Source organism: Temnothorax nylanderi, unplaced genomic scaffold (genome assembly GCF_030848795.1).
Source record: "Temnothorax nylanderi isolate EJ_2023f unplaced genomic scaffold, tnyl_v1.0 TNYL_tig0331_pilon, whole genome shotgun sequence".
Lineage (NCBI taxonomy): Eukaryota > Metazoa > Arthropoda > Insecta > Hymenoptera > Formicidae > Temnothorax > Temnothorax nylanderi.
Genome location: NW_027249393.1, coordinates 1 through 23,323, shown reverse-complemented (window position 1 = coordinate 23,323; position 23,323 = coordinate 1). Strand labels below are relative to the sequence as shown.

The 23,323-nt window shown below is 37.8% G+C and overlaps 1 protein-coding gene and 1 long non-coding RNA gene across 2 annotated transcripts in view; one reads left to right on the top strand and one right to left on the bottom strand.

The window, feature by feature from the left end:
* The window catches only part of LOC139781363 (uncharacterized), a 129,606-nt gene extending 109,480 nt beyond the window's left edge, over positions 1-20,126 (top strand). The window contains exon 2 of the long non-coding RNA XR_011720514.1: positions 18,315-20,126. This is a non-coding gene — a long non-coding RNA (uncharacterized lncRNA). The remainder of the gene's footprint in view (positions 1-18,314) is intronic.
* On the bottom strand, positions 9,790-11,384 carry LOC139781359 (uncharacterized). The gene is made up of 2 exons (XM_071720226.1): positions 11,031-11,384; positions 9,790-10,914 (listed from the first exon to the last, which is right to left on the bottom strand). The coding sequence occupies exons 1-2, from the start codon at positions 11,211-11,213 to the stop codon at positions 9,790-9,792; spliced, it is 1,308 nt and encodes a 435-aa protein (XP_071576327.1). The 5' UTR covers positions 11,214-11,384.
* Positions 20,127-23,323: the final 3,197 nt, after the last annotated feature.

Sequence of the window (23,323 nt, the reverse complement as noted above, 5' to 3'; positions counted from 1 at the left end):
TTATAAGTATTTGGATATTGGAATCAGCGTGGGACCTGTGTCCTCTGTGGAACTACTTCTCGGTGATAACCGAGGAAATCAGATGGTGTTGGCTCATACGACGTGGACAGCGCTAATTGAAAGACGTGCGGATATCGAACGACTCCTGCAGTCAACCGCACCTTCATCAATGTTGATTCGAGATCTGCGTATAGAACTCGTAAAAATACGCGATGCGAATGTTGTAAAACTTACGTTGCATAATAATTCCATGTATATGAAATCATCGACCGTATTCTTCTTGTTCGAACTAGAACATTGCGTCGAGAATGTGTATTTTCAACTATGCCAAAATGTTCATGGCGTAAGTGAAAAATTTAAACAATTTGTAATCATTTTACGAAGAAATTGTATAACCGATAAATGTGATGCAGCAAGAATCTTGCGCGACGTTTTTGATAAAAATTCGATTGTTGATTGCGAATTACTGGCTTATGCTTTAGACAATATTGTATACGATGCGACACATGAGAAATAAATTACCGTTTATATGATAAAAACTTTATTATCTTTCAATTCTCCCAATTATTTATTATAAAGAAAAGAAACGTGAACGAGGAGACGCGAGAGAGAACGCGAACGAAGAGATGCGAACAAGAGAGAACGCGAGCGAAGGGACGCGAGCGACAGAGAACGCGCCTATGTATTCTTGCCCGCCATTGTAGTGCGAGACATATTTCATCTTTATTTCTTTTCGTCGTAAGGGGCTGTCCGATTTTAAACTGTTACCATATTGTTTTCTCTGGTGACATTTTACCCCCGCTTCGTTTTGCAACCGTCGTTAAATTCAGTCTCGTCGAGTCCGCGAACAGTTCGGACGTGTTTCAAGAAAATTTCGCCGTTTTCGCAAACTGTTTTCGCAAAAGTTAGTGATTTTTTTAAACAAGTTTTTTTGTGACGTCTCCACGAAAGCCTTCCCTCCACCATGAATTACATTGAAGTGATGTTTCCAAGGGACACCATGGTATGTACGGAAGTGTGACAAGGTATAGTGACATATAATATAGAGTTTTTTTAATATGTTTATCTTTTTGTTTAGTGGATGCGGCCGCGATGGGTGCGGCTAAATATAGAGGTGCACATGGATGAGTCGTGGGTGCGGATCCGCATCCCCCGAGATTGCGTAAGTATTATTTTTTTCCTTTGTGCGTGCGTGTGCGTGTTTAAAAAATAATATTTTTTATGTTGATTTTACAGCTGCGTATGGAATACATCATACCAGGGTTTATAAATATCGCACATATGCAGTGGATGCAGTCGGAAAGGCAGGCTGAAAGAGAACTACGGGACGCATTATGGCAAACTAGCGGCAACGAGGACATCTACGGGTTTCGTAGATTGTACAATATAGAAAATGAGTTTGACATAGAAGAAGAAGAAGAATGGTAAGATAATCGCTTTTTAATAAAAATATTGAATAAACATTGCTTTATATTAATCATCTTGTTACATTTGTGTGTTTCAGGTAAAGAAGTTGTCTTGAACTCCCATTATTCTATTACTTTTTCATTTAAGGTTGCGCTTTTAAGAAAACATTATATACATGCCACATGATAAATAAATATTAAGTATATAATATGGTAAAAAGTTTAAACGATTTTTCCTTTTCATTTACCGTTCATCCCATTCCCTGTCATTAGAATTAAGCTGTCTTCGTATATAGTTTACTTAAATGTAATATTAAAAATTAAATATCGCGAAGATCTAAACGATTAAATATCGTTGGCGAAGAAAAGATACGCGATCGTGAGCGAGAACGCGAACGGTTGCCGGGAGCGAGAGACCGCGCGCGAGGGAGAGAGAAAACGCGAACGAGAAGACGGTCCTTTTCGAGAGGAAGAAAGAAGAAAAGAAGGAAAGAAGGAAATAACGCGCGACGTCATAACCGATTGGTGCTGCAAAAAAACCGTGACCCAGTGAACCTGTGACCCACATGTTCGCCAAAAAACCTATAAATTGTCCTAAACAACATGCGTAAAGAGGACATCGCGACAGTTAACCCTAGACATGCGCAGCGGGAGACTCCCAGGCTAAATTTCTTTTTCGGCGTTTCATTGTTTCTCTTTTTATTACCCCATATATCTCGGAGTTTTTTTTAACGTACCGCGACGGTTAAGTCGCCTAAAATTTTTGGTCAAGTACCTACGTCGACCATCGATGCTCGCATCTGCAGTGCGAGATGATATTCGTTTATAAATTCTGTCATCGACGTTCGTCGATACCCTAATACCCCTCCCCCCGTTTGATAACTCTTCCTACAAAGAAAAATGAAAAGGACCGCGGCGTCACGCTAGTCGCAGGTCATAAATTATAGCCGCCTGCCATAGGCGCTCGCTCGCATCTGAAGTGTGAAATGATATCTGTTTATAAATACTATCGGCCGAACATCGACGCGAGGCGGCATTTGTTTATCGAACATGCCCCGACGCGCTCGCCTGATCCCCCCTCCCCTCCTTCACTAGGACCTCCGCGATCTCGAGGCCCTCCACCCCCGCGAACCCTATGCTGGGAACGCAGGTCCCCCCCCCCGCAGACCCCTCGGCCGGACCGCGGCGCTAGAGTTCCCCCCCCCCGCCCCGCTCCCCCCTCGAGCACCACGGCTTAGGAGTCTCACTATCTTCCTACTTGCACTTTCCAATGTACTTGCATTTGTGTGTGAAATATCGGTCTGGCATGCTGGATTCGTCTCCCCATATAAAGTTGCCTTTCGTGGTAAATATATTATGTGTATGGAATAAGTGTGCTTCTAAAAATAATTTGTTTGTAGAAATTTTTTGACACTGATTGACAATGCACTTTATTCTTCCGAAACGTAAAGGCCTACCGTGCTCCATAATCGAATTACAATATGTTATATGTATAAGTTGTCCAGCTGACATTATATCCGCACTATATCACGGAGAATGTCTTACTAAATGTGACATACTGACTACGCCAAAGAAAGTATTCGAAATAACCGTTTGATGAAGGTTGCAGAGAAACATGTGAATTTCTTCTCCTCTTATAAATAAAATGTCACGTACCGGACGAAACGATAGCCCTGCCGGACCGTGCGTTAATTCCGCCGAATTAATAGATAACCCTAAAGTAACTCTAAAGTAATCCCCCGGCCCGGTCGAACGTAACCCATACGCGTGAATTTCACGAAAACGCGTCTTCTAACCAACGCACGGTATCGAAACCTTCGGGAATTGGACGTATTCTAAAATTAGCTTCCCTACCGAGTATCCGGAAATTCCTAGACCGACGCGAGTTTTCTGTCACTAATTCTATAAAATTAAATTGTCCGGCCTGTGCCGGCTGTTGTTGCCCCTGCTGATGTTGTTCTTCTTGCTTCTGTTGTTCCTGTTGCTTCTGTTGCACCACATCGTCGATTCTCTCCACGGGGGTATTTTCCTCCTCCTCTATTTTTAGTTGCTTTTATCGCTAGCGTAGGTCGACGTCCTTTTTTGCTTTTGTCTCTTTTATTAATTTTCCGGAGACAAAGGTCGAACCGGTGAGTAAGAAACATCTAATCAGAAGTAATTGCTTGTGATTAGAACGATAAATAACCGAATTAAAAGTATAAATCTTCCCCCCTAAATCTTCCTCCCTATGTCCATATGCTTGGAGCACTTCGATGATCGCGGTGATTATATGAATCAATCTTTTGTTCCTATATCGTCTTTTTTACATCTAGGTATAGCATTTACCATATAACTTGTTAATGAGTCATTTATTGTAATAATTTTGAATCCTCCGGTTTTTGTTCCTTTATTAGTACAATAATAAAAAGGATAACGAGGAGAGAAAACCGACGATTCATCGGGAAAACTCAGAAACTGCTCGCCTATTGTTACATTACCCGGCGAATAATACTTTTGACAATTCGATACAAATAAATTCCAAAGGTCACGATTTGATGCTAAATCATCATGTAGCCATGTATTTATATCACCAAACTATAAACATGATAATAAAAAGCGAAAACGGTGTTTTGAAATTGAGCGATATAGTCTCCATGATACTACAGAATTAGGATATTGTCTTCGTAATCCGCGAAAGTTTAAATTCCTATAACGGCTTTTAATTCCTCGAGATTAATATCAGGCAAATCAGATAAATCTGATTTTGCACCCTTTTTTCGTTTTCGTGCAATCTCAGGGTTAGTATATTTGACAATTTTACTTAGCATTTCGTCAGTAAAAAGGAGAGACCATACACCTATTGGAGTATCCTTATCTCTCGCATCGCCCAACACTTGAGGTTCATAATCCGGTACTTCATCTGTTTCTGTTTTTTCTTGTTCCGGAGGTGTAACGGACCATTTAATTTTTGTCCCGTTTAAAATTACTTGCGGTTCTTACAATGTTTCCGTATTCTCGACTAAATATTTTAGTATGAATTGCGCGTCAAACGCTTTCGGATTATATGTGCGATGCAAATAATCTTTTTGAAACATTTTGTTGTTTGCGTTGCAAAATCGACGAAATCTTTTACTGGATTACGAAGAAATATAAATTCGCGCACTCCGCACCAACGGCATCGCATCGACATGTCGTCTATCGCGGCGCACGTTTCGCAAATCTGCTGCGCGACGTATGGAGAGTTGGTACGTGAATTTTGACGTTCTCGGCACCTTCGAGCGTCTTGTCTTGTCGCGTTACAAAATCGTAGAACAAAATGCGACGCAAACTTTTTTGCTGTGGTTGTTCGTTGCATCCACGTTGACATTTTCGTTTCCAAGCGATACTTCTTCCCGTGCTAACGTAGTACCCTCAGCTTTTAAATTTATTATTAGGTTAAAGTGTCGCGAACGCTCATAATACATTCTGTTTAAGCGATACGCAGGTTCGCGTCTTAACGAGGCGAGTAACTCGCAGCCGTACAACGGATTTGTCGCGACCAAAAGTACTAAAATTATATATTACTATAGCAATATTTTCTGCGGCGAGAAAACATTGAAAAAGCTCGATTTCTGGAATTCCACATCCCTCTTCGCGTATCGTAATACCGTTAATTGTAGCGCTAACTCACGCTGAAGCGAGGAAGTTCGGTATCTTATGAAATTCCACCTCTCGTGCAACACCCCCGTACACAGATTAACGCGTTCCTGATAAACCCGTGCCACTACGAGGTAACGAGGGAGACACAAATTATCAGTGTTCCCGACTTGTAAAATCAAATGCTTAGCGACGTCCTCACGAGTTAATTTATTTGACACCGGCACTTTGCGCAACCGAACTTATGAGTCCCCATATGTCCTTGGGAGTTAAGTCACGTACCGGACGAAACGATAGCCCTGCCGGACCGTGCGTTAATAGCTCTTTTAGCTCGAACCTTTTATAGCTCCGTAAACAACATATGTGCTACGAAACAAGAGGAGTGAGGTTAACAGTAAGCAATATCAACCGAAAAGCGCAAATCTGCTGTAGACCTGTATGTCATAGAATATTAACAACGTATAATTACATTGTATCAATCAGGACATTAGTCAACTTATGTTAACTTCTTTTTGACATATCATCTTCCGTCAGTTAATATATATAGGATATTTGTTGAATAATCATATTGTATTATGGAATAAGAATGGATTCCAATTCTTTTATGGTTTCGGAAAATATTTTAATACGTTTTTTATCATCCATAAACCATGAGATGGCCAAGTTAAGAGTTTCTTCGTCCAAGTCGTACAAATCGCGGAATATTGGGCAGGCATATTTTGGCATACAATATTTGCAGGCGAACTCTAAAGCGTCCGTTTATATTTGTCCGTTTTCTAACCATCTACTTTTGATACACAAGCGCAGCCAGAGAAACCTGCGAGATACGTGCGCGATATGTTACTCAACTACAAAACAATCTGAATATAGAAAAGTATATTTACTTCTTTGGGGAGCAGTGTGTTCTAGTGGTAGAGCGCCAGACTCGTAATCTGTGGAACCGGGTTCGAGTCCACTAGAGTCATGTAGCATGGAATTAATTTTCCGAAAAAAGCTGCACCCTCTCGCGCACGAGAAGACAGTTCCCGTGCGGAGAAAACTGGGCTCCGTCTTTCGGAAGAGACGTTAACCAGTTGGTCCAGAATGGTCCCTCAGGTTGGGGGTTGCGACGATAGGCTAGTTCCCTATCTCGCTGAAAAACCGAAAAAATTACTAAAAAGCCTAGAAGCGAAAACTGGGCATCGGACAACGTCGAAGGACGTTCTAAAATCAATGTCAATCAATCAGACATTACTGTGCTTACAAATAAATACGAAATGCATACTGTGCTTAAATTCTTACCTCCGAATCGAATGCGATTCTATTTGATGGTGTATCTTGACAGGAAAATATAGCTCTGGCATCTGAAAATATTGATTTGTGAGTACAATACACGTTGATGTAAAAGAACTAAATTATTCTTTTACAATTCACCTTGCTGTTAGCTATTAAGAGGGGATGTGTACCATCGGAAGTTTGATGAGGTTCTAGCCAATACAGTGCAGGAGAGTCTTTACATGTTTCATATTTAATCTGAATTGTATACCTGAAAATACGATATCGTCATATATGTATATATATAAAATATTTGTATCAATAATTTCGAAAATCTATGTATTTGTCAAACATATTCTATACTTACGTATTCACATTTGGTAGCTTAATGGTATATTTACTGCCAAAGTTATCATTAGGATTTTCAATATCTCTAGTTACATATTTTCCAGTAGAATGGTCTTTGATGTTAAATATTGAAAGTCCGTAGGTATCTAAAACCTAATTACTTGATATTAATGACAAACTGAAATATATATGTATACTAAAATTAAAAGAAAATGTTTACTGACTACTTCGTCACACGTCGGCGTTTTCCTGTCTATTGTCAATGTCGCATTGCCCTCAAGAACTTGACCCAGGTAGTACATACACGTTTACGGAAAAAAATTTAGCTAAATTTAGTCGTAAAATATGGATAACTAATATTTTTTGCTGTTTCACTTCGATGCTGCATAATCCCATGAAAATTGTCGTCACTCATTGATGTAGAAGTACTCAGTGCGGATCTCTGCTGATCTCTTTGATTTCCAGAAGTTTGCCTATGTCTATTATCATGATGGGAACTTGTAGATGCATAATTTTCTTCAGCTACAGGTTGTTGTATCGTTGCATCTAATTCTGATAGTAGTTTGCGATAGCAGTTATCCAGATGACTTTTAAAGAAATTTATTCCATTAACTGTTTTAGTAGAAAACTGACAATGTTTGCAAGTTGTTTTACGATCTCTCGGGTTGACTGTTAAATGTTTCGATACCCAACTACTTGTTATTTCTCTTTGTATTGCAGCTATTACTTCTCGATGTCGTTCCAGATGCTCCAGTAAATAATTCTTTCTATATACACGCAACACTGATGAACAAATTGTGCACTTTCCAATGCTTGCATTTGTGTGTGAAATATCGGTCTGGCATGCTGGATTCGTCTCCCCATATAAAGTTGCCTTTCGTGGTAAATATATTATGTGTATGGAATAAGTGTGCTTCTAAAAATAATTTGTTTTTAGAAATTTCTTGACACTGATTGACATAGCACTTTATTCTACCGAAACGTAAAGGCCTACAGTGCTCCATAATCGAATTACAATATGTTATATGTATAAGTTGTCCAGCTGCCATTATATCCGCACTATATCACGGAGAATGTCTTACTAAATGTGACATACTGACTACGCCAAAGAAAGTATTCGAAATAACCGTTTGATGAAGGTTGCAGAGAAACATGTAAATTTCTTCTCTTCTTCTAAATAAAAAATCCGTACCGGACGAAACGATAGCCCTGCCGGACCGTGCGTTAATTCCGCCGAATTAACCTTTTATAGGCAGGTTGGTATTTTTATTAACCGTGGTAAAAAAAGTAAGTCTAATTACTTTCCAGTTTGGAAAGTAATAATGCAATGCAATCATTAGCACGCTCTAATGCTATTCGTAAAGTACGATTTTGAAATTCCAGAGTAGATAACCTACTCTGCAACTCGTCGCATTTAGCAGTATCGACTGCTGTTAGCTTATTTGCGTACAATAATTTCACATCGGTTGATTGAGCTCTTGCTCTGCACTGTGGGCAATAAGTCGAGTCGCGTAGCCATTTCACAATACATTTTTGTCCAAATAGATGACCACAATGTGGAGAACACAGACGGTGTTCGCCTGTGTTAGACCATGCCTCTAAACATATAGGGCATATATTCTCGTCATAATTAACACCTGCCATAATTCGATAAGAATCACTTTATATAATTATAATACGGAATAGTGTCGTGCTTTTAATAAGCCTTTTCCTCCATCACCACTTGGATCTCTTCAGCGTTTCAAACTTCTTCTTCTTCCTCGTTCATCATTATCTCGTCGACCAACGCGTCGACGCCCAGCATAAAAAGGGATCGGTTAGATTTTTGCTGTTCCTTCATTTCTTAGAAATATTTAGGTTTTGGATTTCCAGGGGGTTTATCTTTGGGTTGCTTTACAATACAGTATTTAGATTTTCAGGTTTTCTCAAGTACACTTTTGGTCGTTTTTGTTGTCTTGCAGCTTGAGGTGGTTGATTTAGATTGGGTAATTTGTTATCCATTTTGAACTTTGGAAAAACACCAATATTTTCTTTGGGGTTGTTTGCGAACTTTGCACCGCAAAAAAATTGGGCGGAGAAATTCTAGTACTCGCTTTCGAGGATCTCTCCTACGCTTGATGATCGCGTGCAGATTCCGTTTTTGAGGGGGTGGAACCTCCGGTCTACTAAAATAATTTTACTTATACCGGGTTGATTGATATAACAGTGGTCGATCTTCCCCAGACCCGCTCGGGAGTATAACGAACAAAAGAAATTGTCACGAGCCCAAGGTGACAGCGAACCGGTCGAACTCGAACCACGAAAACATATTCTTTTACTTAAGGGTTTACAAAAAATTCTTTATTGAAAATTCCTAGTAATGTTATTGTTACGTCCTGCGAACTCCACGATTTAATTCGAAATTCCTATTAAGCGCTTAAGATATCTCTTAAGGTAGGGATGAGTAAACTGAGCACGGACGGTTATCGATCGGCGAGTGAGCTTCGATCTCCTCACATTCCCTTTTTACGATCAACCACCTATTTGCTTGGGCAACCAAAAGCAACCCTCCAGATGACAAATTGCTGACAGACGGGGCATATGGTGACCAAATTCACATAAACCTTGTCGGGCTTATAACTATAAACCCGGCGACACGACGCGTAAAAGGGGTCCTTAATTCCAGACAGGGGTTGATGGGGATCTGTATTATATCACGCGACTAGCTCAAATTGCCCGCGCGATGCTCCGGCAAACAGAAACGAAATCTAACACGTGGTTTTAGAAATCTTAAGAGCACGTGGCGGAAGTTTCTGTTTGCACTTACAAGGGGAACACCAAACATGGCCCCCTCCGATTCCGGCGAGTCTAACATATGTTGTAGTCCTACCCTCCCACTAATTCATGGTAAAGCGATACGACCCAACTCTCAAGCATTTATTATTTTAACAGAGAAATTAATATGTTTTAATTACAACATTTATTATATTTACAAATTATTTAATTAATTTATTTGTTTTGCAATAAAAGTTGTGTAATTGTAAATTATTTAATTATAAGTTTTACTATGCAATAAACATTTAATACTACAAAAAGGAAAGTATACAAAGGAAGCCAAAAAAAAATTAGACTGTTTTTATGTATAAAACTCATAAAAATTTTATTTCTAATAATCAAAATTTATTATTCATCTTTCGGAATCAGATTCACAATGAGACAGATTACATGTTTTAGGATGGTATTTATCATAAAAACATTCAAAACATAATATCTTTTTACAATGAGCACATTGAATAAAACCTACACTTTTGCAGATGCACAATTTTTTTACTACTGTTATGGGAAAACAAATATCATTCATATTTAAAAATATTGGCCTCTCTTCTATTAATTTTGATGCGTACCAAGCATATAAAAGCATCGGTTGAAAAACGGGAGCGCTCAATTGATGTAACAGCAGCGAATGTATTTTTATTGCGTCCTCGCGAGTACCGATTTCTCGCTGCTGTTGTAATAAAAATGAACAATTTTGCAATCGCTTTATAAAATTTTTTACCTGTCGATAAAAATATACATCGCACGGCTGACAAAGAGGGGTGCATTTCGGAGGAATCACCTTAACAGTACACGATGCTCTATTTGTTTCATCTTCGAAAATATCATCATACAATGTTAAATCGGTTTGACCTCCCCACGAGTCTATCAATAACAAAAATTTATTGTCTACAACATACGGAGACAAACAATATTTTAAATAGTCGGTATATATATGTTTTGTTAATTTGCCCGACTTTGAACACGAAACAAAAACGTTTTTATATTCGCTTATTAATGTATCTACTTTTTTTTGCACCGTCGGACCAAATTTTCCTGTCGATTCCTGCATGCACAAGAAAACCACAGGTAACATTTTGCCCGATGCAGTTATGGCGTATTGTGCAGTATACGAATGAGAAATATTATGCAAGCTTTTCTTTTTGATAAGGACGGTCTTTGAGCCTTTTGGTGCGAGCGATCTATTATATGGAATTTGGTACTGACATCCCGTCTGATCCGTATTAATAATGAAATTACAATCAAATTCGGGCATAATTGCCCTCGTTTGTGTTTGAAATCGTTCTGCTGCCTCCAAAGTTTCTTCCAAGGTTGCGTGATCTCTGTTGCTTATGTATCTGGTTATTTTCCTTTGCCGAATTTTATACTTCTGTTTGAATCTATCGGTCCAACTAGAGCTGGCAGAAAAACTGAAATTATCATTTAATAATGGAAAAGCTGTCGCCATCGCCCATTGCTGTAGAGTTCTTGTTGTTATCTAAAAATTGATGTTAATGTACTTTTCTAAAATCGTTATTTGATAATATTAATATTTTATAATATAAATATTTTATAATAAAAATTTTATAATATAAATATTTTCCAAAATTATACCTGCTCAAGACACTGTCTTGCTTCTGTAAAGTGTTCGAATGTTTGCGTTTCAATGTATTTCCATTTGTCAATTTTTGTTCCTCCTCGTTTAACATCTTCTTTCCATATACGCAGCATTTTTTTATTTTTTAACTTATGGCAACCTTGCCTCTGTAAAGTTTTTAAAGTCCATTGCGGATGCATCTCGGCAAGAGCAACTGCTTTTTCTTTATACGATAATGGTATATATTCATAATCGCGAGAAAATGGCAATTCTGGCTGGAATTCTGGACTTTCACGAGGTATACACTATAAGCAAAGGAATTGCATTGCATGCTATATTATTTTTATCTATTACGCTGACTCAAGAAATAAAAAAACACAAAAAATATTAGCAAAAATTCAAACATACCTTCTCATATTCTTCTGCATTGTCAATGTCAATATCTTCGGCACCTATTAGATCTTCATCTATTATTATTTTGCGATCGTCCAACATAAACATAATTTTATTAAAAATTGCTTCGCCCATAGCGATAGAAGCGTGCGATATTTGTGCTGGTGGTGTATTTGTTAGCAGATTTTCTGCTTCCAGCAAACTCTTACAATATATAAGAGCGTTAGTCAAGTTATTTTTCATATCATCATCCTTCCCAAGGCTCTCTGCTTCCGAGTTTGAATCCGATATATTCTGTTCTACACTTTCACTAGTACTTGGCTCTTGCATTTTTCTGACAATATTTTTTCACTTTTTGCACTACACGCTGTATGTTCCGAACGCTAGCTCTTGCTCGATTTGAATGAACTCAACGGTCTAACGACCTAACCTAACCTTTCAACAACCCCAGCCACACAAAGAAAACAAGTTCTCAGGTAGCGCGTATATCAGATTACACAATAGCAGATACCCGTACCAAGAAGGAAACTTTCTCTGTAGTCAAAATTCGTTGCTGATACAAAAATTAAAATCGTGGCAAAAGTAAAAAATAAATTTAAATATGTTTATTGTATAATACATAAATTTTAATTAAATGTTTATTGCATAGTAAAACTTATAATTAAATAATTTACAATTACACAACTTTTATTGCAAAGCAAATAAATTAATTAAATAATTTGTAAATATAATAAATGTTGTAATTAAAACATATTAATTTCTCTGTTAAAATAATAAATGCTTGAGAGTTGGGTCGTATCGCTTTACCATGAATTAGTGGGAGGGTAGGACTACAACATATGTTAGACTCGCCGGAATCGGAGGGGGCCATGTTTGGTGTTCCCCTTGTTAGCAATAAAACTGCAATAAAATTGCACTTAAGATTAGAAGGATATGGATCGTCTGTCAGTAATTCGAGCAGGGTCGCAAGATAAATAAGGGACCCTAATAAAAGAGAAATCGGCGATAGTCGAAAACAAATGAGTCACTGGAAGAGGCGATGGGTTGCACCCCCAACAAGACAGTGGGGGCCTTACGAGGAGACTCACCAATGAACAGCCGGAAAAACCGATAACCGTCTCTAGCTTTCTAGGATAGGCGAAAACTTAAGAATCCACCTCTTGGGTGAAGACCATTCACCCAATAAGAAATCCTCTAAACAAAAAATTAGAAGAATCCCGTCAACCAAACTTCCCAAACGAAAACCAGACACCTCCCACAACGATATCCACCCCTTCCATCCCTTGAACCTTCATATATAAATCGCGACATCACAGGACTTCTCGCAAAAGAAAAATCCGCTGAGTCTACATATTGTTGCGTCTATTGTTCGGTATTATAATCGTGGTCTCATTCGTTTCGAGGTCACGATTCCACGTTTAGAGTCAGTGCTAGAGATCCGACGAAACATCAGCCATCCCGACTCACCCACCGACAAGACCCACGTCCATTTTGGGGAGAATTCCAAGAACTCATCAAGTAGTAAGTCCTGTACACATATATCTATATACATACATGTCGGTTCCTTTTCTTTATACATTCTCGTGTACGGGAAGTCTCTCGGTTAAACATTAAACCTTAATCCTTCCACCCCCCCTTTTTTCTTCACTATTCCGAATTAGCTGAGTTATCGGTGGATTCGGAGTAATCTTTTTCACTATTATTCCTGGATTAGCCGATTCATCGGCAGATTCGGAATAACCTCTATTATTCTCAGATTAGCCGATTCCTCGGCAGATTCGGAATAACCTCTATTATTCTCGGATTAGCTGATTCATCGGCAGATTCGGAATAATCTCTTCTGCTATTCTCGGATTGGCCGATTTATCGGTGGATTCGGAATAATATATTGGTTCGAGTTAGCTGACTTGTCGGTGGACTCGAGCTATTGTTTTGTCTCTCTAATCTCCAAAACCCGAGCTGACTTCTCCGCAATTAGTAGGCTTAAGTATTAACAATCCACTAATTTGTAGTGGATTCGGGTAGTCCCACCCCCAAGAGGTCGCGAACCGCCGCGAGACATATACGGAATCGTCGGAACAAGCGGGCGCAAAGGGAGCTTGACTTCCCTCAGGAATCAGTCAACGCAGGTCCTCCGCGACTCCCCACTCCACCGCCTCCACCAGCTTTTACGGAAGAACCCTGTTCGTCACAAGAGAATCGCCTCGTTGTTGCACTTTCTTGCCCTGTCGTCCTACCTTCTCGCCCTGTTGCCGCACCTTCTCGCCCTGTTTGTCGCGTGGCTCCTTTCCGCGTGGTCCCCGTCAACCCCGATCCCGCCTCCTTGCTAGAACCTCCCGTTCCCCCTCCTCTTCCCGAAGTCTGTCCCCGACCTCCTCGACCGCCTCGACCCTCGATCTCGAAGAAGTAGTCCATCCCGAGATGATTACTCATGACTAACTATTTGTTTTTAGTACACACACCGCACTCTTACAATTAGCTAAATTTATGTAACTTTATTCCTTAAATAATTGTGATAATAGCGGGCAGGATGGTCATTTCCAAATAAGTTTTCCCTTAAAAATCCTGCCCGATCACCTCCGCACTTATGTACCACCCGAGAAGAACACACACACGTTACACACATATCCCCCATTCACACTTGTAATTGTATTCAGTTTATCTGCCTAATTCTTATCTATTGTTCACCTAGCCTGTATTATTGTAATAGAATATTTTATCGTAATAAAATGTTTACCTTATGTTAAATGTTAATTTGAAACTGCATTAATTTTAAAAACATCTAACCCACTACTCTTCTCCCTCTCGAAATCGCACGAGGTCCGATCCTGAGTTAAAGGGATTGAATTCCCTGACTTGAAAGAGGACCGACGATCGCACCGCTCACGGAAGTCGTCCTACCGTCCCTACGGACGTTGATCCTTCCTGAGCCATCGAAAGTGCGTTCGGCTCGCGCCACGCGCCTCAGAGCGTGTATCTGCGGGTGATATTCTTAAGCGTCTAGTTGCGTCTTTCCGTACCCCGACCCCTCTGGTTAGCCTTTCCTTTGCTTCCCAGTTTTTCTTATCCTAATCTCGGGTTTGGATGTAACATTATATTTCATCATATAATTAGAGGAATTTATTATCGCATCTCAGAAAATTTATTGCTTTATTGCTCCCAGCATAAAAAGAGATCGGTTAAGTTTTACACGAAAATATATTTTTTACTTAAGGACTTGCAAGAAATCCGGGAGTCAAAGGCCGATAAGTCAGCCAGACCCGCGATAACGCCAACGACCTCAATGCCTACGCCTATCGACCCAAAACCCGCGATGGCGAAAACGAGAACATCACGAGCTCAAACGTTGACGTAAATCCGCGAAATAAACCCGTATTTAATGAACTCTCGGGGATCCTACAGTCGATAGACTACCTTTAAATAAAGAGATAAAAAGAAAAAGGAATAAATGGAACTCGCTACATTTGATGACTTCCTTGATATCTTTGGAATTTGCGAATCGGATAGCGGGCCCTTCATGATGTGGATGTAGCCGCGTCCTGGGTTAGATTTCGCGCACAGATTTTAACTCGGAATCGGAACTCAAGCAGCAGAAATGATTACGATTTAAAAATACCGAGGTTGACTGAAGCTGAGAAAAGACTAAAGCTCAAGAAAGCGTATCCCGCGATGTCAGGGTTTATATAGGAAAGTTTAAGGGGTGGATTTTATCATAGGATGTGTCAGTTGCTATTCTGACGATTTTAGTTGGTAGGATGTTTTTTCACCCATGATGTAGATTTGAGTTTTCGCCTATCTCTTGACGAGCTAAGTACAGTGATTTTTACGGCTGTTTATTGGCGAGTTTTGTCAAAAAGCTCCCACCGTCGAATTTTAGGGGCGCAAGCTCTTTTTCCAGTGACTTACTCAGTTTTTCGCCAAATCAAAATTATACAATAGGCGATGACGCTCCCACATTGCTTACCGATAAATAATTTCAAAAACTTAAATGTACATTCTGGGTGAAAACCATTACCATTATTCTACCAACAAAAACCCTCAGAACAGAAAAACTGAACAGAAAAACTAAACACATCCCTCAACAAAATTTACCTCTTAAAGTTTCTTATACATATAATCCGCGACTTGTCGTCAGTTCAGCTCCAATTCCAGTTCCAGTCAGTATTTTTCGTTTACTGACTACCAGTCTTTTCTTCAGTTTTTTGCGGGTCCAGTACCGAAGCAAACGTTTATTGCGTGCAGTTTAAGTTCAGTAACGTGTGCTTTATTAAGTTCTGTGTGCATCATCACCGCAAGACCAAACCTACCAAGTTCCGACGAAGCCTCTACGAGGGTGCAGGGCCTTAACGAATTTACTCTAATCCAGACCGTACGAAGCACAGCTTCGTATCAAGTACTAATAAGTTAGATTATGCTTTCTTTATTCTTTTTTTATTTGAACGGAAGTCTTTTCTTCAAACTCTCGAATTCCTGGACGTATTTCTATCCTTCAATTTAACCTTTCAAGTCTTTTAATCTACATTTTCACCATCGGTACTTCGGGTTAGCTGATTAACGTCAGCGTCCAGACCCGTATCACTTCCATTCCCGCTACTTCGGGTTAGCTGATTAACGTCAGCGTCCAGACCCGTAGCATTTCTTATTACGATAAATAAACAAATCCATAAAAAATTGTCCACAAACAATCGAGAAACTTGGTCAAGTTGACTTCCAGCGCAGTTATCAATAATTAAATGATTTACAACAATCAAATAAATTTTAGTGAATCCGCGCATTCTCAGTTATAAACGAAGGAAATCAGCCGCCAAGCACGTTCGGAATCGTCGGAACAGGCGGGCGGCGGGCGTGTCGCCAATAATTATTAGAAAACGAAATTTCTCACGCAAATTCGGATTTCCTGCGACCCGCAACTCCATCTCCTCCTCCATCATCTGACAGAGTCAATCCCTCAAACCTGAGGAATTACCTTCCTTACCCCTTGATTGCCTCCCACGTCCGAGCAAAATTCACCTCCTTCCTTTCCTCTCACGTATCGGATATTTCACCACCAATGAATAATCTCGAAAACTAAGATCTGGATGAAAATATCTTACCAACAAACCCTCAAAACAGAAACCCTGACACATCCCACGACAAAATCCACCCCTTGAAGTTTCCTACGTAAACCGCGACATCGCAGAACTACCATCAATACCATTTTACCGTCACTATCAGTCACGCTGAGTTCCGAGCTGCTTAAACTTGAACCATGTGTCAAACTTAAATTGTGCGCATTACTTCCGCAAGCCTAAGTGTTAACAAGTGCCGACGAAAGCCATCACGAAGCCACAGGGCCCCAGAAATTTTGGGACACAGTCGAGTAAAAATTAAACCAGCAAATAGTGAGTCCTGTTTTTTCCCTTTTCTCTTTTCTATTTCTCCCCCTTATTAGGGATGATCCATCAAACTCTCAAATCTCCGGGCTTCATTAACTATGAATTTCATTCTTAAATTTCATTTCGGTAACTTGTGGATAGCGCCAGTTCAACTCATCGGTATAGATTTGGTCGATCGGCGTTGGCATTTAAATTTGTGGCGATTTTGCTGTCGCTGCAGGTATGGCTTGACCTATGTCAACCTTCGAACTCTCAGCATCTCTTCATTTTCGCTGTCGCGGATTCGGATGTTCGCTGTCGATATTTGAATTTATAGCGATTTCGTTATTAATATTTCCTTAATTTTGTTTTAGTTGTTACAATTTTTTACATAACAATTTTTTACATAACAATTTTTTACATAACAATTTTTTACATAACAATTTTTTACATAACAATTTTTTACATAACAATTTTTTACATAACAATTTTTTACATAACAATTTTTTACATAACAATTTTTTACATAACAATTTTTTACATAACAATTTTTTACATAACAATTTTTTACATAACAATTTTTATCTCGATACCATTCCAAAAAATGTCGTAATCCAATATATGTTGCAACATATGTAATATAGCGGGGGCTTTGATGTAACAGGAAAAGGATAATAACGAATTAACTTTACAAATAGTGCTGGTTTCCGGGATAAGAGGTTTCATAATGGAATTATCCAAAGTATCCAAACGGAGAGATTCTTGTTGAATCTGGACTACGAACAAATCTCATATTCGTAATTCTGATTTTGACATAGCATAATAATAATACCAATTCGTGAAGGTTGAGTGAATTAATAGCCCGTTTGTTAATATCATATTTTCATTATTGAATCTTGTATTGTTGTTCATATCAGTATTATTAGTTAATTCTAATGTCACATTTTCCGCTCTGATGTCTGAATCTGAGATTAAAATCCCGAAAATGGCAGTCCATAGTAACTGTGTCATAAGAGACATTGTCTACTTTTGTCATTATAAGGAATTTAACGGACAAATTACTATTTTCAATATCACTCAGTCGTAATAAATATCGTGATATCTGAATATAATAACGCGATTTTCTTGATGGTTGAATCGAGAAATGCAGTAGTTCTAATTGCCCAACTGATGATATATTTTACTTGACACGTGAGAAGTATTCGAATCGGGAATCCATTTGTCTTTACGTCTTATGTATATGATAGACAATGTGCAATTACGGACTGTAAAATAAAATTACGTTTTCTAAATTTTGAGATCTATAAATTTTTAGATTTTTGGAGTTATAAGAATTCGACATTCAAGTATTTATATACTTTGAATCGTCTTATTTTGACATATATTTGCTAAAATTGAATTATGGCTCATTAGATCGAAATGGGAAATAACATTTTACAATTTGCTGTTATAAAAATGTATTTGTTTATTTACAGTAACCTTTATATTTGGATTCCATCCTTTGATAGTCATCGCAAGATCTGCTGTAAGCAAATTTTAAATCTTTGATTCCAGATTGAAAAGATGTTGCGACAGCGGCTTGGCCATTTCGTGAACAGTGAAGAGTTCTCTGTCGGCGAACATGGGGAAGTCTTTTATGAGGATATCGTTAATTAAATCTGGATCCTTTACGATAAGGATGGGTGTCCTCCCATTGAATATCCCAACCCGAAGCGAAAGCCTATGTCATACAAATGCTCAAAAAATAGGCGTAGCACTTGTAGGATTCCCTTCTCATTGCATATATTAAAAAGACAGTGCTCCAAGAGCTGCTTTTTGAAGAAATACGACTTTGGAGCACTTGTGAATGCTCTAAATGCTACTTTGTCGTCCAGAATTTCATGCTACGTGTGCTCTATGTGCTCCGTATGCTGCTGCCGATGAGAGTTACAAATGCTCTTTATGCTCGTTTGATTTCACGTCGAAATTGCATACCATGAACATCTTCGTTTTACGTTAATTTCGAAGAGCCTGGTGCATTTTCGTCAGAACCGTCTTTTCTCCTTTTCTTACGATGTAATTATATTTTCCGGTTTTGCGGAGTTATAAGAGAATTTGATATTCAAGTATTAATGTACTTTGAATAGTCCGATTTTGACATATTTGCTAAAATTAAACTAATTTGCGTCGTCAAAATTTTTAGGATAAAATTTTCCATATGTAACGAGCTATTCCGGGAGCGTCGGTGGTCAAAATATAAGATTCTGAAAAGTCGAGATATTGCAAAACTGGTCCTTCGCTTAATTTTTAATACCTCAAAAGACTCTTCTTGAGCAAATGTCTATTCAAAACGCGTATCATTTTTTAATTAGTTGATGGATCTGTCACAATAACTTATAATTATCATTGATGCAAAACAACAAAATTAATTATACTATTTAATTTAAAAAATTATATTTTTGTGTTTTATATATATACGGCTATTAAAAAAATTTTTTGCGACTTGTATTCCATTTATTAGTTACGTGTAAAAAAATTATTTTAAAAAAGCATACCAACTAGCATAGTTTCCCTATGTCATTGTTTTTATGTAAAAAAATAAATGCGGAATTAATACATACATAAAACCTGTTTTTACATTGTTACCTTAACGGTGTATGTAGATTTGACAGATAATGTATCTTGGCAAGGAAATATTGTTCTAGCGTTAGCAGTGTATGTAGATTTGACAGACAATGTATCTTTGCAAGGAAACATCGCTCTAGCGTATACTAGCTGAAAAAAATAATTTTTTATTATGATAGACATATATTTAAATAAAACAAGAAAACTTTTTTTATTTGGTTTTTATTGAAATATGCATAGTGTGAAACGATGGAATAAATTAACTGTGTGGAAGACAGATGTACGTGGAAGACATATATTTAAATTGAACGAGAAAACTGCTTCTTTATTCGGTTTTTAATATATAATTAGATGTATGTTTGGCTTGTACTTTTCAAAGGCTACGGATACATCTCCGGAAACGTCTGCAGAGAGTGTCTTGCATTAATGTTATGATATCTACATTGCACTTGCGCGCACTCTAATGACATTGCCCTCCCTGCTCTCGCTGATAAAAAAATTGCCCATAATGGATCACATCATTTGGTCGAGTTCAGTTAATATTTCTATTTTTGACATAAAATAGAAAAAAAATTTTATTATAATTTTACAGTGTCGTCCACTCACAATACAGCGATTTTAACTATTGCGTTAATTTTATTGTAACTATGCGATAATTTTTTAACCGATTGACTAATTTTGTATTTCGACACTGAAAATGGTCCTATAATGGATCGAAACGTCTGTAGATTTTTAACTCAAATATAGAATTATTAACGTCAACACCTTGTTACGGCTCTATGCTCTATATACTCCAACTGATTTTTAATCTTTTGAGCCTTTATTACTTATATTTCTATCCTTCTCTGTCCGTTACTTGAGTCTACGAAGACGACGTGACTCACGTTCAGGAAGGTTTGTCAAAATCTTTTTCCAGAATTCTGTATATACTTTTTATATGTATGCCAGTGAGCTCCACGATGAGTCTTGTGGACACATAGTGGTCCGATCGAAGGATTTCAAGCATCTTTTCCACGTTTTCGGGAGAACGACTTGCTTTTGGCGGCTTTGGTGGATCGCCTGAGATATCCTCTTTACCGTTACGAAATAGATTATACCAGTAAAGAACAGTATACCCTTATGAAAAAGTAGTACTGGTTTTAATACTGGAAAAAGTATTGGTGAAAATACTGGAGACATAAGTACTCAAAGTACTACTAAATTCGACCATACTGACTTCGTCAGTACTCCTTCCCAGTACTCTTCCAATACTCATTCAGTACTCCCTTCAGTGTACTTCCTCTAGTGTACTCCCTCCAGTACTCCCTCCAGTACTTTCTCCAGTATTCCTCCCAGTACTTTCCCCAGTACTCCCCCAGTGTACTCCCTCCAGTACTCCCCCCAGTACTCCCCCCAGTACTTCCTCCAGTACTCCCTCCAGTACTCTTTTAGTACTTATCGAATAATCGTGGGATACTAACGTGTGGTACAGGCGCAGTAAGGGAGAGTGGACACCCTTGAACAACGTTTTTTCAAATCACATTAAAAATAATTTTTAATAACTTTATTATAATATAAATGAGACTATTCGATGTTTAATATAATAAACTTTGTTTGTAAATGATTTAAGAAGTAAATTTTCAGAAATATTTTGCAAAAATAATGATATTTCGAAATGCTGCGTTTGTCACAGTGGACCGCACGCGTGGGATCGATTGAGTCATAGCTAGGGTACACTGTGATATGTAATGTGAAAGGTAGGGTACCCTGTGACACGTAGAAGAGATCTGTTTAAATCCTGTTTATTACAAATTTTTGGTCAATTAAAAAACCAAGACTGTGCTAGAGAACCAATTTATCAATAATCGTGTCATATTTGTTTCATCAGATGACCTAAGAAATTGAAAATTGAAAACAAAGTCCTATAACCTCACTTTTTGTCGTAATCTAACAGAGATCAACGAATATTGCCTCACAGCGACACGATTACATGTGATCTGTAACTAAAGAGTGAAAAAAAGAGAAAATGAAAGTGTGGATATGATTATCGATGGAAATTATTCTATAGGATCATATCATTTTATAGGAAAATTTAGGCACTAACATTTACTATTCCGCGATCGAAACACACTACGGAAACTCGCGCTGTCACGTAGGTAGGTTAGATAGTTCTGTAAGCGTGGCACAAAGGACCCCATCAACCTGCGTCACATTGGACCCCACTGAACATCGATATTATTTATCGTAAATATTTCAGATACAGAATAATTAAACGTTTTTGTGCGCACGTTGATATTGAACCTAGATCCTGACAAACGTCTTATAAATTTTTTTTTAACTGTAGAATCCCTAGAAATTCATACATATCAAAAAGTTATGACAAGTAAAAATTTACTTTGCAAGGCTCCAATTACATATCTGCCTTTAACTAAAGTATATATGCTTATTTCGGCATAATTTTTTGATGGAAGTTATATGTTTTGAAAACGAAAGTTTTCATACCCACCGTCACTATTTTGCAGAACGTTAATACAGAAAACTCGCACTGTCACATTGGACCTCGTGGCTCAAGGAAGCCCACTCTCCCCTACTTACGCAGTACTATCCAAGTAGAACAAAAAGTCAAGATGATATCAAAATAACGTCATATTGATAGTTTAGTGTGTTAATTTAGCTATAGTATTTTATTAATTTAGTATTTCCAAGATACGTTACAAAAAAGTAGTACTAGCAATCAGTACTCAGTACTGAGTGATCAGTACTCGTAGTATTGACAGTATTAGAATGTTAACCCTCAGTTACCTTACGTTTTTACACCCCGATATTACCTCACCAGGGTCTGAGAGAGACCCCTGCCGTCTTCTCCAGCTTGTATCTTTAAGACAAATGCATCAATTTGACTTCTTTTTTTTTTAATCGATAAATCTTTTAAAGATCTACAAGACTTTAAAGGTAGATTATTCCAAGTTAAAAAATGTAAATGTTATTTTAAAAAAAAGGAAGACGTGTTTTTCTGAAAAAGCGAAAAAATTTGCTTTTTTTCAAATTGACGTAGTACTGACTAAAAAAAAGATACAAGGGCTTTATAATATATGATTCGGAAGGTCAAGAGTTGTACTTTAAGAATATATTAGCGTCATAACGATTGGTTCCAAAAAGTATATTTTTTTTGCAAAGTGAAGTTTCATGATTTTTGAAGAAAATCGATCAAATATTATTGTCTCTAAAAAACGGATTTTTTTTTAAATCGTAAAACTTGCGACCTTGGGAATGAAATATAAACATGTAGAAGAATAACAAAATATTTTTCAAAAAGTTTCATATAGCTAATACAAGATGGCGGCTATGGAAAGGTAAAAATTCATGTTTTTTTGTATGAAATCGGTAAAAATGTTGAATAAATGCAATAAAAATGCATGAAAAAATACTTAAAAATAGACACATAAAAAAAATTATATTGCGACGCGCAAGTGCTGCATATTTTTGCGACATGTTCGTTACACATGGGATTGTACCACATTGGCCGTTGACCGAGTGCGAGACCTTGTCTCCATCTATATATATAAAGGAAGATGTCCTGACTCATTCATTCACTCATCAACGCCCAGCCCGAACCCCTGAATCGAATTTTTACCAAAAGTATATGAAATAGGGGTAGAATTTTCCGGGGAGTGCCAGTAAGAAGGGATTTTTAGAAATTCGAGCCCTAACGGGGTGAAAAGGAGTAAAACGTGTTTTCACGGATTCTTTAATATCGCTCAGCCTAAACCCCTGAACCAAATTTTTATCAAAAGTATATGAAATAGGGGTAGAATTTTCCGGGAAGTGCCACTAGTGTGTATAGTTTTTTGTTATTGATTTTCTGGAAACCGGTTTTTTTAATTTTTCTAATTTTTCTAATTTTTGTTTTCTAATTTTTTTAATTTTTCGGGAAATAATTGATTGAATCTCAAAGAATTATAGACCAAACAGGGGTAGGA

Excerpts from the sequence above, each read along its gene's own strand:
- LOC139781359 (XM_071720226.1), bottom strand. The coding sequence starts at position 11,213 with ATGCATCCGCAATGGACTTTAAAAACTTTACAGAGGCAAGGTTGCCAT. Across the intron at positions 10,915-11,030 it reads CAAGACAGTGTCTTGAGCAG|ATAACAACAAGAACTCTACA; the intron begins GTATAATTTTGG and ends ATCAATTTTTAG.